Below are 15,768 nucleotides of genomic sequence, written 5' to 3' on the forward strand. Positions count from 1 at the left end.
AAAATTCCCCTCTCTGTCCACAGTGAGCAGGAGCTGGGAGACCCTCCCGTTGGCCCGTCGGGAAGGCTAGTGGGTCACGCTGCGCGTCTGTTTGTAACTCGTGGTAGATGCCCTTTCTACGCCTAGGCTTTAGAAGCAGACGCTCCAGAACCTGGAGATGCTGTAAAGTGACACACCCCTCCCGTTGCTCTCCGTGTAGCAGCTGTAGCTTGAACGTGGGTTCTGAAGCGGGTTGAGGCGTCTGCTGTTCCTCTTCTTGTGAGCAGGAGGAGTGGACATGTGTGGTTAAAGGTGGATTCTCTTACTGAGTTTATTTACTTCGTTCCTGGGTAGAACTTTCTTATTTATTCTTTCTTGTGCCAAACTCAAGTAAGATTTATAATTCCATTTTAAGTTTCTTGGCTTTTTTACCCCACTGGCAAGTAACTGAGGTTAGAGTGGTGTTTAGGAAAAGGATGAGCGTCTTTAAGAATGTGACCTAGAAATTGCCTGAAAGTGAAGTTAAACTCCTAGTTGAAGAGTCAAGACACAGCGAAAAAACAGCGCTTGCAGCTTTTTTCTTTTTTCTTCCTGCCCTGGGTTCTCAGAGTTCTGAATCCAGCATCAAGAAGAAGTTTCTCAAGAGGAAAGGGAAGCCTGACAGCCCCTGGATCAAGCCGGCCAGGAAGAGGCGGCGGCGGAGCAGAAAGAAGCCCTGCCCAGTGCTAGGTGAGCGGAAACGGCCGGGGCCGGGGTCCAGGGTTCTGCATCGGGTGCAGTTGGAACAGAAGGCCCACCGTTTAAAAAAAGAACCCAAAGTGTCTGAACCGCCTTTATCAGAGACGTGCTGATCCTGAAGTGGCTTCCTCCCAGGCCCCCTCCTGCGACGCTGGCTTCCTTGCCGAGTGTTCCCCACCTTCCTGCCCTCCCCCCCCCCCGTGCGCCTGGAATCTGCGACTTGCGTGGACGCTGTGTGGTCACTGCCGCTGCCTGTGATGTCCGTGGGCAGGGCAGGGTCCTTGGTGGCTCTTAGCCCCGTGGGCAGGTTCCCTTGTTCTGGAGGGAGTTTGCTGGAGGGGCTGACACAGGGAGGGCCCTGGTGGGCCTGGCTTGCAGCCTGCCTGTGGAAGGCCTGGGGCAGCGTGACGTGCCCGTGTGGTGACAGGAGGACCGCACCCTGTCGTGAGGGTCCTGTGCCCCTGCCCGCCTGCCCCACCTGGCCCTGGCCCCTCTGCTCCCCGCTGCCCCTGCAGACGGCTCGGTCTGTGTAGACCATTTACAGATGGGTCTTCCCGGGGGTGCCCTTCTCCTGGGCCCTCTGAGTGTTGCTGAGGGGCGTTGTTGGTGCAGTTGAGGGAGGAGTCCGGGGTGCACTGGCCAGGCTCTGTCCCTTGCCATGGGACAGTTCGGCTCTTTCCAGCGTTTCACAGGTAAACTCTGGGAACGTTTGTGCGCAAGTCCTAGTTGAACAAGTGCTTTCCTGTGTCTCAGGTGGATGTTTAGGAGGGCGGGGCTGAGCCACATGGTGTGTCTCACGTTTTAGGGGAACCGCCAAACTGCCCTCTTGCGTTCCTGCAGCAGCGGGGTGAGCGTCCCGGAGCTGCTGCGTCCTCACGACACGAGCCATGGGCGGTCTAGTCTCAGTGCTGCTGGTGGGTGTGGGGTGGTGTCTCACTGCAGTTTCACTTTGTATTTACCTAATGAACAGTGAGGCTACACACCTTAGCGTTTTTGCATCTATCTTTTGTGATATGTTCATATATTTCGTTCATTTTAAAACCAGAGTGTTTGTTTTCTCATTGAGTTGCAAGAATTCTTTCAATATTCTGCATACAAGTCTTTTGTCAGATACATGTTTTACAAGTATGTGCCTGGCATAAAAGTTTTAAAAAGTATTAGCTGAAGTCTAATTTATAGATTATCTTTAAAATTCATGCTTTTCATCTCAGAAATCTTTGACTTAAATAGCCCAGGTCAGAGAGATTTTGTCCCATGTTTTCTTGAAGTTTTATAGTTTCAGCCTTTACATGTGGGTCTCTGATCCGTGGTGGGTGGGTGTGTGTGTGTGGTGTGAGGTTGCTCCTTTTTTACCTGTGGATGTCCAGTTGTTCCAGCACCAGTGGTTATGTTAACTTTTCTTTTTCTCCATTTCACTCTTTGAACCTCTGCTGACGGTCACCGTGTGGCTGTTTCTGGACTCAAGTCGGCCTGGTTGGTTGGTCGATGCCTGCACCGGCACCGCCCAGCTGCGGGGCTTCGTTCTCTTTTCCTCAGTTACTTCAGTGTCTTCTGGACTCCCCGATTGGGAAGTAGGTCTGCCGAGGGGCTGCTGGGGAGGCAGAGCTGGCCTCGGGGAGGCAGAGGCTGCGGGAGGCGCACACGTGCCTCCTCTGAACCTCGTCTCCTTTCCTCAGTATGACGGCTTGTCAACCATGATCAGAGTGCCTGATGTGGTTCCTGCTGGTGGCTCACAAAAGCGTCTGTAGATCTAAGACTCAGAGTAGTTTGGGGGTGAAGGCTTCATCTTTGCCACCTTGGGTATGATGTGTAAAGTGCATGCCTAAGTACTGTTCACACAGTTTGAATTAGTTTTCCTTTCGTTAAGTGTCTAGAGTTGCAGAAGGCTACTCACGTTCTTCGCAGCGGTGGTGACAGTTTCTTACTGCTGGGCGGCTTCTCCTATCTGAGGCCTGGGTGCAGAACGTGGCATGAGCTCAGCGTCTTCGGACACCGCTCCTCTCGATGTTAGGCTCCCTCAGTCCCGATCACTGACACAGCATCAGTGACTAGTGTTTGGAGGCTCGGCTGGGAGATTCGGGCACTGGTCCTTTGCTGGTGGTAACGTCGTCCTGTATAAATGCGCATTTTGCAGGCTTCCTCAGTGAAATGCCCTTAGAGTAGCCGATACGGGTACACCTGCTGGGACATGCGGGCGGGCCGCCCCTCAGCCAGCTCCTCGCTTGCGCACCCTGGGGCAGGCTCACCTGGTGCCACCCTCTGGTGAGCCACGTGCTTTGAAACTGCCTGTCTGACAGGTGGATGCTCCTGTGACCCCGCGTCTTCCCCCATCATCCTGACACCCAGGGGTCTGCGAGGCTGGCCCCTTTCCCAGCAGCCCCATGCGTCTGCAGCCTCTGCATCTCCTGCACTTCAGCTGGTCTTTCAAACCTGTGTTTCAGATTTTTCTGTTCTGTTTTAAGTCGTATTCATGGAACATACACTTACGACATTTTTATTCGTGTCCTGGAGTATTTGGTCAGCTCTTACCTGGTCGGTCTAGTTGCAGACAAAGGTGTTTCCAAAGTCAGGCCTTGCCTTTCTTGGCACAGCCCCTTCCTACGAGTGCTCTGTGCAGAGGGAACCGCCTGTGAGAAGAGGCAGGGGCGAAGGGGCCAGGAGGGGGTGGTGTCTGAGCCTGTCGTCTGCGTAGGCTCCCGCGCAGCCCCGTGGCGGCGCAGCCCGTGGCGCGGCTGGTGCCTGGCCCGCTACGTGGGTGCCTTTGGAATGCAGGTGCTGAAGCCTATGCGTCGTCTTCGGGGAGCGTGGAGCCGACGGCACCAGGAGACGGCTCGGGATACATGGAGGTGTCCCTGGACTCCTTGGATCTCCGTGTCAAGGGGACACTGCCCGCAGAAGCAGAAGGTGAGCTCCGGGGCCGGCGCCTCCCTGCTCTGGGCTTGGAGGTGCCTGCCATGCTGGTGTGGAGGCCGGGCAGGGCGTGGGGCGTGCGAGTCAGGTACCAGGACGCAGGCGGGTGTGCCGTGTCACTGCGTGGGCCGGTCCGGAGCCTCCGGGGATGGGGCAGTGGGCATCCCCCTCAGTCAGGTTGTCCCTGAGAGTCACACGTGCTTTTACATCGTGTCCTAATGACACGGTGGACTCCTGCCCGGGCTGCGCTTCACCAAATGCGGGCTGGCGTCATTGTGAGTGGCAGGGCTTTTCTGTGACCTCTGACTCCGGTTGTGGTTGGTGAGATGTGGCACCATTGGGCTCAGGTACGTTCTGCAGTGGTGAGGTCTGCACTCCAGCCGGGCCCAGGGCTGCAGGAGCAGGTGGAGCTGCCCTCCCCGCCACCCGCTTTCTCCCCGCCGCTGAAAACCCTTTGTTGGCAAAAAGTAATTAAAGGCTGTTTGACTCTTTGGAAAAACCTATTTGAAATGTAGTATGGGGAAAATATGAAGTCCTCGTTATTTACATTCAGCGTGGACTTTGCTTCTGTGGAATATAACCAGTCATTCTGTTTTTTTTTTCAAATGAATTATAGTCAGTTTACAGTGTTGTGTCAACTTCTGGTTACAACCTAGTGTTTCAGTTACACGTGTACACACGTATATCTGCTTTGAAATTCTTTTCACCGTAGGTTACTACGAGATGCTGAACGGTTCTCTGTTCTCTACAGAGGAAACTCGTTTATTTTATACACAGTGGTTAGTATCTGCAGGTCAACCAGTCAGTCTTTAAAGGACAGCGCCCGCTCTTAGGGTCTGGGCATTGGGGGAGCCCTTCCCTGCTCCCTGCTCAGTGCAGGGCATCACAGGCTCAGCTCACGAGGGGAGCCGGGGGCGCGTCCGGGCTTGGGGGCACGGCCCCTTGTCTCCTCACTGAGGACGGGCCAGGAGCCCCCTGCTCGCCTTGTGCTCTCGTCCACGTGAAGTGACTCCTGTGATCAGTGTTGCTACACCTGCTCTGAGATTTGTCATGGGAAATTGTGTCCATTTTACCACGTACCCCCAAGCCCTGCACTGTGCCCAAGGGTCAGAGGTGAGATGGCAGCTCACAGTGGGGTCTCCCGCTGCCCTGTTGGTTACTTGGGTTGAGCCTTGGCCTGGAAACACCTAAGTTCGTTTCTGGTAAAAGGAAGCCAAGCTGGCGAAAGCCACATCGAGGTGGTAGGGGGAGCTCAGTGTGCAGTGTCGACCCCACGTTTGTTCTCCTGGCGGGACGGCCATGTGGGTGCGTCTGGTTGACCAACGCAGTCTTGTCCGGAGGGCCTGCCTTGGCAGGGACAGTGGTGGCCCTCAGTCTGGGCATTTTTAGTGCCAGTTTCAGATGTTGAGGGGGTGACTGGGGAACCCGAGGCTGGCGGGGAGCCTGTGACCTGGGATGAGTTGCGACGGGGTGGGCCGTGGTTCCCGCCGTCCAGCCTTGAGCCTGCAGAATGTTGGTGCCGCAGGTCCCAGGCCCCTTGGTTGAGGTTGAGGTGCTGGCCCCTCAGATCCCTCTCACATTCGTGGGATGCCTGGGGGCTCGCACTGCAGACACAGGCCCGTGTCCTCCCCACGGCCTCGCTGCTCAGCCCCTCGCGATCTGTGTCCCGTGTTCGGGGTCACCGCAGGCACCCGCTGGCTGACTCGTGGTCTGACCTGGCGTCCCCATTTGCTCTTGGAGAGGCCTCCTCCCACCACGAAGGAAGGGCCTGGGCGCCTTGGGATGTGGGGTCACCCTCCTGCTTTGTTCCCTCCTGATCACGTGAGCTCCAGCCCTCAGGGTGTGACTGACCCTGTGTCCTGAGTGTGTCTTGGCAGGGACCAGCCTTGGCTCCCGAGCAGGGGGAGGGGCAGCAGCCAGGGCCTGTCCTGTGAGCCGGCCTCTGTGCTGTGGGCCGGGAGGCGGAATCCACTGCTCTTCGCTGGGGGGTGGGGTGCCCAGCAGGACCCCCACCCACCTCACACTCTTACTGTGACCACTTCACGAGGAAAAACCTGAAATGTGACTTCCTTTGGAAGCTTCTGGTTGGGTTGAGCGGTCTTTCTGGCAGCCAGCCTGCGCCCCCCCCCACTGCCTGGGTGGGGTGCCCCGGTGGGCTTAGAGGAGCAGACCTGGGCTCCCTCCCACCCCCGCCCCTCGCTGCTCCACCCTCATCCGTAGAACGGGGGAGGTGGTAACAGGCTCTCCTGATGGTTTCCCCGACTTCCCGCCTTCGGCCTGACCGCAGGCTCTGCGCACTGTTGCTGCGGGTGAGAAACAACAGGTAATAACTAAATAAACAAGCTGCTTCCAGATCCTTCCACGTCGGGGAGAGAGCACATGCTTAGCATGCACGAGGTCCTGGGTTCAATTCCCAGTACCTCCGCTGAAAAACCAAATAACTAAATAAACCTACTCACCTCTCCCCGCAAAAACAGAAATTCAAAAAGGAAGGGAAAAAACAAACGTAAAAACTGGCTTCAGATCCTTGCAGGTCCAGTCGCATTTGTTGTGCTGCTGTGATTTTCTGGAACCGAGTGAGGAAATCAGTGCTCTTCTGTTGGGAGCGGCAGGGCTGCTTCTGCAGACATGTGGGCTGCGTGCGGCGGGGACACGGGGACCTGCCAGGGCCACACTCACCACGTCTGTGTGACTGCAGGGCTGGCCAACGGTCCCGACGTGGGGGAGACGGACGGCCTCCAGGAGGTGCCCCTCTGCAGCTGCCGGATGGAAACCCCGAAAAGCCGAGAGATCACCACTCTGGCCAACAACCAGTGCATGGCCACCGAGAGCGTGGACCACGAAGTAAGTGGGTTTGTGTCCGCACTGAGCTCGGCCAGTGCCCCCGGTTATGGAATCAGAGCCTCGTGCCTGGTCTGGGGGACGTTTGCAGAGCTGTCTCCACGTGGCGGTCAGCTGGCATATGGGCAGGGTGCGTAGTTCTGCTGCCGCCACCCCCCCATGCCACTCCTCAGACCCCCTTCCCTCCTTGAGAAGAGCTTTCCATGATGGAAAAGTGGTGGCCGGCCTTCTGAACCTGCTCCTCAGATCCGAGTCACCAGCATGTGGGTCCGCCCCTCCCTCCTGTTCTCAGGGTTTTGACCTAGCGTTTTGAGCAAACCCGACTTTACCACTAACTGTCTCGGTGCGCAGCCCTCAAGAAGTAGGAGAGCATTGTCTTGTGTAACAAAAATAGCAGTAATTCTCTGTTATTACACAATGCCTGCTTCAAAGTCAAGTGTCTCTGAAAAATGCCATGTACGGTTCTTTCCTCTGGTTGAATCCAGGTAGGTGGGATCCGTCCTGGAATCCGTCTTCCACCTGCTGTAATTGGGGTGCCCCACTGACCCCTGCTGCAGGCCTGGGCTCTCGGCTGGTCACTTCTGTTGGAGCTCAGTCCTTCCCCTTAGCTCCCAAAAGTGAGGGCTGGAGACCAGAGCACATCCAGGCTCTAAGATTTTAATCTCATTCTGACCTAATTTTGGCAAGAACGCTTGGGGTAGGTGCTGTGAGGTCACCGTGCCGAGTGGGTCAGGGCGTCCATGGCCGCCGCCGATCCCTTGCTCACGGCTCCTTCCCTGCCATGTCCCTGCCTCGGTCCCTGTTGCCTGAGTCCACCGTCTCATTAGAAGTGCACGGTGGTGATTCTGTGGCCCTGGAATTCTCTGGGGCGGGAGAGCTTTGCTCACCTGCTGGGCCGCTTGGTACCCTGAGATGCGTGTCAGCCTGGGTGCGTGGACTGCACAGCGACTCGGGGGGCTCTCTTTCACTTTCCAGAGCGATGCGTTGGTGTCTTAGCGACTTGCCGCGGGCTTGGCTTTGCTCCCCCGCCCTCCCCGCGTTCGTCCTAGGGACTCGAGCTCTTTTTTGTATTCAGTGTTTGTACGTGAGATATTTGGTCATAAAATGAAACCTGGATCCAGAAAACAAAACAGACGTGTGGCCTGATGAGTCTCTGGGATGGGCACCCTGGGAGCCACCACCGAGGGTGAGAAACAGACTCAGCCCCAAACAGCAGCCGCCCCCACCCCCCACCCCTGCCCCGTGGTGGTCGCGTCCCCGTGTTTTCTGGGCGGCATCACCGTCCGTGCGTGTGCCCCAGACGCCATTGCCCGCTTGCCTTTTAATTTACATTTGCCCTCCCTCCTGCCCCTGCTCCCCCTTTTATCTGTGGAGCAGCTGGGCCGTCTGACCTGCCGTCTGAGGCGGTGGCCCCCGTGCCCTGGTGCCTCTAGCCCACGTGCCCCTCGCGTGTCTGCGGCTATGAGCGGCCTGGCCCAGGCCCAGCTGAGGGCCTGGCTTGCTGTCTTCCTGACGGGAGCAGCTGTTGGCCTCAGTGCTGCGGGCGTTCATTCATCAGCAGTTCCAAGGTGGTGGCGGCATGCCTCTCACTGTTCACTCACAGCTGGCTGGTTTTGCAGAGACTTGTCCCTCTGCTGCTCCGTTGCGCGCGGGGTGTCTCGAGGGAGGTGGCACAGGTGTTTGAGTCTTTCTCACTTCCTAGTCTCTCAAGTGATGAGTTTGTTCTCTGTCATCTTCTGAGGTTGACCAGTTCTTTCCTTTAAAACGTCATTGTGAACTCCTGTGTTTAAAGCTATTTGACGGACTCTAGTCTTGGTGTCATCATCGTGATCGTTATTAAAGCTTCAGCTCCACTGGACTCTTCCATAGGGTGTGCGAGGTCAAAGCTGTTTTTATGACGAGACTGAAAAGGAAGTGCCTCCTCTACTGTCTCACAGCGTGGGGTTTGCACGTCTGCAAGGCCTAGTGTTACAGAATCATCCTCGGGCAAGACACACGGGCGGGTTAGGTTGGGGTCCTGAAGCTTGTGGAGGATTGAGGTTTGCACATTGCAGCAAGTTTTTTAAGAAACTCCCCTTGTAGAGTTTTGCTGTGGTGTCGAGGTAGAATGCCCACGGTTGCCTGCTCAGGGCGCAGAAGCAGACATGAGGCCCCGCTGCTGGTTAAACCAGGTGTTACTACTGAGTTTTATGCTCAGTCTAAAACATTGACACGCTTCTCATTAAAATTTCTAAAACATTTTTATTAAAACGTAGTCTTCATGTAACAAGTTTATTGCTATTTTTAAATTTGGTAATTAAAAAAAGTTTTTTAAACATTTTTTTATTGAGTTACAGCCATTTTACAATGTTGTGTCAGATTCCAGTGTAGAGCACAATTTTTCAGTTACACATGAACATACATATATTCATTGTCACATTTTTTTTTAGCTGTGAGCTACCACAAGATCTTGTATACATTTCCCCGTGCTACACAGTATAATCTTGTTTATCTATTCTGCATATGCCTGTCAATATCTACAAATTTTGAACTCCCAGTCTGTCCCTTCCCACCCTTCTCCCCCTTGGCAACCACAAGTTTGTATTCTATGTCTATGAGTCTGTTTCTGTATTGTATGTATGTTTTTTGTTTTCTTTTTCTTTTTTTTTTAGATTTCACAAATGAGCGATCTCATACAGTATTTTTCTTTCTCTTTCTGGTTTACTTCACTTAGAATGACATTCTCCAGGGACATCCATGTTGCTGCAAATGGCGTTATGTTGTCGGTTTTTATGGCTGAGTAGTATTCCATTGTATAAATATACCACATCTTCTTTACTCAGTCATCTGTTGATGGATATTTAGGCTGTTTCCATGTCTTGGCTATTGTAAATAGTGCTGCTATGAACACTGGGGTGCAGGTGTCTTTTTGAAGTAGGGTTCCTTCTGGATACAAGCCCAGGAGTGGGATTCCTGGGTCCTCTGGTAAGTCTATCCCTAGTCTTTTGAGGAATCTCCATACTGTTTTCCACAGTGGCTGCACCAAACTGCATTCCCACCAGCAGTGCAGGAGGTAATTCCCTTTCCTCCACGGCCTCTCCAGCATTTATCGTTTGTGCACTTTTTAAAGATGGCCATTCTGGCTGGTGTGAGGTGATACTTCACTGTGGCTCTGACTTGCATTTCTCTGATGATTAGCGACATTGAGCACTTTTTCATGTGCCTATTGATCATTTGTATGTCTTCCTTGGAGAATTGCTTGTTTAGGTCTTCTGCCCATTTTTGAATTGGGTTATTTGTTTTTTTCTTATTAAGTCGTATGAGCTGCTTATATATTCTGGAGATCGAGCCTTTGTCAGTTACATCTTTTGCAAAAATTTTCTCCCATTCCGTAGGTTGTCGTTAAATTTGGTAATGTTTTAAAACTTTCTTTTTTCTCATTTCTAACATGTTAAATGTTAATCGATGCACCCCCTTGGACAGAAGCTCTTTGGGACCTTCAGTAATTTTTCCGAGTAAAGAACGTGGAAATGAGAGGTTTGAGAACCTCTGGTCTTGATCTTCTTTTCTCTTCAGTTCTCTTGTTTGGCCTGTTCTGTTCAGTTCGGCTTTGCCTGGTGCTCGTGCCCTGCTCTAGAGGGGCCCTGGCGAGTTGGTTTAGTTGGGCAGCCCCGTGCACATGCTGGGACTGAGTGGGGTCTCTCCCAGGCCTTCTCAGGCCCAGGGAGGACCGTTGGGCACCTCGCTGCCCTCCTGTCCTTGGGTGCTGCCTCCGTCTCCCAGCCTTCCACCCCGTCTCGCAGCCTCACTTGCACCCGCTTGTGTTCTGGGGCCTCTGGTTTTGACATCAGCGTCTGTGGGTTTGGTTTTGCCGTTGAGGTGCTGTCTGTTTTTCGTGGGATTTCAGGAAATTCTTAAGCTGGTGCTGTTTTCCCAAAAACATGTTGTATCTTCCAACACTTAGGCTTCCTCGTCTCAGCCCCATGTCCTTTTGTCTCTTCCAGACACACTGGTCAGTCGTGTGCCTGCACAGCTGGGGCCCGGCGGCCCGGCCAGTGCTGTTCTGCCGACGGGGCGCTCCATGCCTTCAGGCACAGTGGGTCTGATGGCCGGCCCCGGGCTACGTGCACTCGTGTCTTGGTGGCTGCACTGTGTCCTTGGCATTGGTGCTGACAGCTCTTACCCCCGCACCCCACTCCCTCCTGCCGCCTATGCCTTGATTGGGCAGGACCTCCCGACTGCCCGGCATTGCCACGGGGCTGGCAGGTTGGTTGGATGCATGTCGGTGCCCCTCCTGCGGTGACAACCGCGAAGAGTTCCTGATGCAACATTTCCGTCTGGCCCTCCAGCCCGCCCGAGCCGACTCTGCGCTTTTCTCTGCATCGTGAAGTCCCGTTTCCCCTCTCATCTCCTGGCCTCTCCTCGAGGTGTCATCTGAGGTTTCTTGCTGGGGGACAGGCCCCTGAGCCGGCCTCCGTCCGCATGGAGGTGTCTGCAGGAACAGTGGTTTGCTGGGCCGTGACCTTCCTGAGAACCTTTCGTTCTCACAGCTCTTCTGTTGTTCCCTTTGCGCCCGTCACAGGGTCCGTCCCCGGCTGGTGGGCCCTCAGGTCTGGGGCCGCACAGTCCTCTCCTCCGTTCACTCCTCAAGACAGTTAGCTTGAGGGGAGGGAGATGTGCTCTGAAGACGCCTCCGCCCAAGTCTCGGGGGCCCAGTGTTGTTTCCTGGCATGTGGAGACCACGTCTTCTGCCCGAGCTCTGGTCCTTGCCTGGGCCGGGTTGAGGGGTCACCTCAGAAGCTCTAGAGAGACGTTGACTCGGGCCTTGGCCGCATCCTCTCTGCCTCATCTTAAGTCTCAGGCGGAGCTGCCGGTGCTCTCCCTCCTTCCCGTTTTCTGAACTTGGGAAGCTCTGTCTTCAGCACCTCTATGGAGCCTCTCATGTCTCCTGCCTTGTTTCTGATGCTGAGAGCCCGTTTCTGCTCTCCGCCAGGTCTCCCTCACAGCCTCCTGTGCGGCTTCAGGGCGGCCACGAGGCCTGTTTCTCTGGGCGTCAGCGTCGTGTCTCTTGCCCGCTCCCCCAGCTCTTCCCTGCGCCCTGTGAGCCCCTCACTGGAGGACAAGGCCGATGGGCTGGCGGGGGCTGCCAGAAGGCGCCTGGGCAGTAGCCGGCGTGGCTGGGCTGGGTCCCAGGTCTGTGTGGCTGACCACTGGCCTTGGTCCGGCGTCTTGCTTTGGCCACCTCGACTGCCTGGGGGTCCCGTGGGTTCTCTGCATCCCTGCTTCTGGCCTGGGGTTCTCTCTGTCCGGCCTGGCTGTGTTCCCTGGCATGTCCTGCTATCTTTCGTGTGTCCTGCCCGGGACGCTCTCCTGGCGTGGCCAGTGACCACCTGCTCCTTAATGCTGTGCGGGTGCAGCTCCTGGCAACGTTGGTGGTCCTCCTCCCGTGGATGGGGGGATCCGTGTCCCACTTCATGCTCCTGACAGCCTGCCCCTCCCGTGCTGTGTGTGGCAGCTGCCGGGCGCTCGGTGGCCGAGCCCTCCTCCGGGCTGACCGGTCTTGTCCAATTGCAGCTGGGCAGGTGCACAAACAGCGTGGTCAAGCACGAGCTGATGCGCCCGTCCAGCAAGGCGCCGCTCCTGGTGCTGTGTGAGGACCACCGTGGCCGCATGGTGAAGCACCAGTGCTGCCCCGGCTGCGGCTACTTCTGCACAGCGGTAAGTGGCCCAGCACCGAGGGGCAGACGTGGCCTGGCAGCCCGGGCCGCCGGCACCCCCACCCCCCGCCCCGTTCCCGGGCCTGAGCACAGCGCCTCTCGCTGGCAGGCCCCTCCGTGGCGCCTGGGCTTTTCTTCCTCTGGTCCTTCGTCCACAAACGACTGTTCACAGTGCGCGGTGCCTTCCCCCGGCTCACCCAGCCCTCACTCGGCACTGCGGGCTCCGTGCGGGCTCCGTGCTGTGGGCCGAGAGCTCCTCCAGGGCCTCCCGGGACGTGACGCCCGTGTGCCCTCACGGTCCTCCGCGTCCTCTCCTGCTTCTCGGGTCTGGGAGCTGCCGCTCCCGGCAGGAGCCCGCTGCCCTCGCCCTTCTTCCGTCTGGAGGTTTGCTCGCAGGCATGCTGCCTGGAGAGCCATGGCCTGAGGCCGGCAGTGATCCCCCGGCTTTGTCACAGCGCCTGCTCCTAGGGCTCGGTTCCGAACCTGTCGTCTGACCCGCCCTCCTTGGGTTCCTCTTTGGACCTGGTCTCGTAGGCGGCTTCCCCCTGGTCAGAGCGGCCTCTCCCGCTTGGCTTTCTCCTCTTTGGGTCCAGGCCTGGGGAGGCCAGCAGACGTGGGGCCTGGTCCCCTCCTCTCCTGGCAGGGGCTGGGAGCTGCTTCCTGGCGGCTCAGTCGTGCTTTGCTCGCTTTTCTGCCCCAGTTCCAAAAGCTGATTCCTCAACACTCTTTCAGGGTAACTTCATGGAATGTCAGCCTGAGAGCAGCGTCTCTCACCGTTTCCACAAAGACTGTGCCTCTCGAGTGAACAATGCCAGCTACTGTCCGCACTGTGGAGAGGAGACCTCCAAGGCCAAAGAGGTGACCGTCGCAAAGGCAGACACAACCTCCACCGCGATGCTGGTCCCCGGGCAGGAGAGGAGCCCTGCACCGGAGGGCAGGGCCGACACCACTACGGGCAGGTGCGTCCGGCGTCCTGCGGGGCCTCCGGGGGGTTCTTCCGGGGAGGCCTGTCTGGCGGCTCCCAGCCAGTCCCCCAGCTGGCTTTGCGGGGGCGCCGGGGTTCACTCGCTCGGTGCCACTGTGCGTCCGTCTCTTCTGCCCTCGGCGTGGTTCTGTGGAGTCGTCTGCCTGTTCCCGAGCCAGTGTTACCCTGCCCTGCTCGACGTGGGGCAGTGTTTTCTGTCAGCCCAGCACGCCCGCGGGCAGCTGTGCAGACGCCTGCACTCACGTCTGTGCACATCTGTGCCCACGGGTGTGTGTGCAACGTGAAACACCAGTGTCCGCTGTTGGAGTCCACTCCTGCCGCGTCGCGTCTGAAGGCAGGCCCTGGCTGAGCAGGGAAGACGCGGTCTCAGAGAGAAGGGCTTGTGCTGGAAACTTGGCTTTTCTTCCTGAGAGGGTTCAGGAGAAGCAGCTGAGGAACTCGCGGAGTTAAACAGAGCCAGACAGATGGTCAGGCAGGAGGAGGGGTCTGGAGCCTTGCTTCCCCGACGGTGTCCGGCCAGAAGCCAGGGCTGGGGAGCCCTTCCCGAGCAGCGAGACCTGCAGACTGCATGGAGGGGACCCTTGGTGTCTCACTGACGGGAAGGGGCCGTGACACTTCACTGGTGGTCACTTCAGAGACTCAACTTGTAGACAAAATTAGAAATTGAATGTTGGGAGGGGGTCGATTCCATCGTGGCATTCCATACTAGTCATGTTAATCTGTAAATTAATGCTCTTTGAGTCAAAATTCCAAGGGGATTTCCTTCTGTTGGGGAGGGCGGTGGCTTTGGTGGATTCATCCTGAAGTTCACTCACTAGAGCAGATCCGAACATTTGGTGGAAAGCCCTGGACAAGCCGCCCTCCCTTCTGCGTGTCCTTTTTCTCTGGGAATGTGATCCTCAGTCGGGCTCTTCCGTCCAGGGACTGAATGGAGGAGCTGCGTGGGGGTGGGGGTGGGGATCGGGGCAACTGTTCCATATTCATGTCGGTTTATGTAAGAGGGAGGGTCTCCCCATGTCTCAACTCGGATCCCTCTGTCTTTTCCCCGAAGCACTGCTGGAGCCCCGCTCTCAGAGGACGACAAGCTGCCTGGTGCCGGCCCCCCCGGGCCCGAGGGCCTCGACCCTACTGGGCCGGCCGGGCTGGGGAAGCCGGCCCCCGGGAAGGAGACCCTGGAGAGCGCGCTCATCGCCCTGGACTCGGAGAAGTAAGGCCGGCTTGGCGCTCGCTCCCACAGGCTCTACTCCCACCCTCCCACGTGCCTGGCAATCCTTGCCCCGTGGCGTCAGGGACTTGCCCGGCCCTCCTGTCCCAGGCACCTGCACCACAGCAGGGTTGCTGGACAGCCCCGGGAGGTCACTGAGGCGTGTGTCAGTTTCCATCAATTTTGTGCCCCCGGGGCTGCTTATGTATTCTCACATTATTTGAGAGAATTATTGCAAGGTATTGTCAGTTTTTTTAAGAGCAGAGTGACCCTTTGAAGTCATAGTGGGGACGTTTCCCCGGACACTTGCCTGTGGCCCCAACCTCAGGGCGTCAGAGCAAATGAGGGGTTGGACTGAGCGGTCCTGGTCTTACCTGCGGCTCCCAGGTAAGGCAGCCCACTCTCCGCCCACAGCAGGGCCTGGCATCCCTGACCCCCAGCCCTGCAGGGGTCCTCTGCTTGCGGCCACGGTCAGGGCTCGGACTGGGCTGCCATCGCCCTCCTTGGGCGGCGTGTGCTCTCTCTTCCTGGGAATTTGTGATGTTGAGACCTGTTCCCAAGTCTCTCAAGCTCTGGCCCTGCTCTTCTGGTGACTGTCCGGCCTCATGTCCCCTCACCAGGCCCCGACTCTGCACTGGGAGGAGGGTGGGCGTAGCTGGGGGTGACATGCTGTCCCCGCCTCCTTGGGGCTCTGTGGACCTCATGCCACAAAGAAACGGTTGGTCTGTGCCCTGTGGCTTGCAGAAGCCTCAGGAAGCTTGTGCTGTGGGTGGAGGAGGCAGCTGATCATTGTTTTTTTTCCCTGTAAGAGGCCTCGGGCCTAGTGGGCATGGCATCCTTGACCCTGAGGACTTGGCACGTGGGCACCACCCACCTCCCCAGCCTGCAGCTCAGTGTGTGCGGTGTAGGTGTGTGCGGTGAGTGTAAGTGGTACGTGTGTGGTGAGTGCAGGTGGTGAGTGTGTGCGTGGCGAGCGTGTGCGGTGAGCGTGGCGGGGCCTGCGCTCATGCTGTCCTGTGCTCTCTCGGCAGACCCAAGAAGCTCCGCTTCCACCCGAAGCAGCTGTACTTCTCGGCGCGGCAGGGGGAGGTGCAGAAGGTGCTGCTCATGCTGGGTAGGTGGCCGTCTGCCCTTCGCTGGGTCCCGCCCGGCTGGCCGGTGTGGTCGGTGTGGCAAGGCCACCCAGTGGTGGTCAGCTGGCTACTGTCCGTGGTCACAGTAGTGGGAGCATCCCTCTGAATTGAGGATGAGCATGTCATTATTAAGTTAAGAAGAAGTGTGGATTCAGTGAACGCAGAGTCAGGGAGCCAGGCTGTCGTGCTCCTGGGGACGTGGAGGCAGGAGTGTCCCCTGTGCTGGTGCTCCAGGAGGCAGGAGTGCCCCTGGGGAAGGCGGCAGCTCTGGGGACAGAGAGG

General features: G+C 57.1%; 1 protein-coding gene across 19 annotated transcripts in view; it reads left to right on the forward strand.

Moving 5' to 3' along the window:
* The window catches only part of EHMT1 (euchromatic histone lysine methyltransferase 1), a 126,258-nt gene that overhangs the window by 67,956 nt on the left and 42,534 nt on the right, over nt 1-15,768 (forward strand). For all 19 annotated transcript variants that reach the window (XR_012072385.1, XM_072960619.1, XM_072960617.1 and 16 more), the window contains 7 exons: nt 588-708; nt 3,490-3,621; nt 6,326-6,471; nt 12,022-12,165; nt 12,897-13,123; nt 14,201-14,356; nt 15,385-15,467. Coding sequence is in view for 18 of the 19 variants with exons in the window: in XM_072960619.1 (XP_072816720.1) it covers nt 588-708; nt 3,490-3,621; nt 6,326-6,471; nt 12,022-12,165; nt 12,897-13,123; nt 14,201-14,356; nt 15,385-15,467 (1,009 nt within the window). In the remaining variant the exon portion in view is untranslated. The remainder of the gene's footprint in view (nt 1-587; nt 709-3,489; nt 3,622-6,325; nt 6,472-12,021; nt 12,166-12,896; nt 13,124-14,200; nt 14,357-15,384; nt 15,468-15,768) is intronic.

Source organism: Vicugna pacos, chromosome 4 (assembly GCF_048564905.1).
Source record: "Vicugna pacos chromosome 4, VicPac4, whole genome shotgun sequence".
Taxonomy (NCBI): Eukaryota; Metazoa; Chordata; class Mammalia; order Artiodactyla; family Camelidae; genus Vicugna; species Vicugna pacos.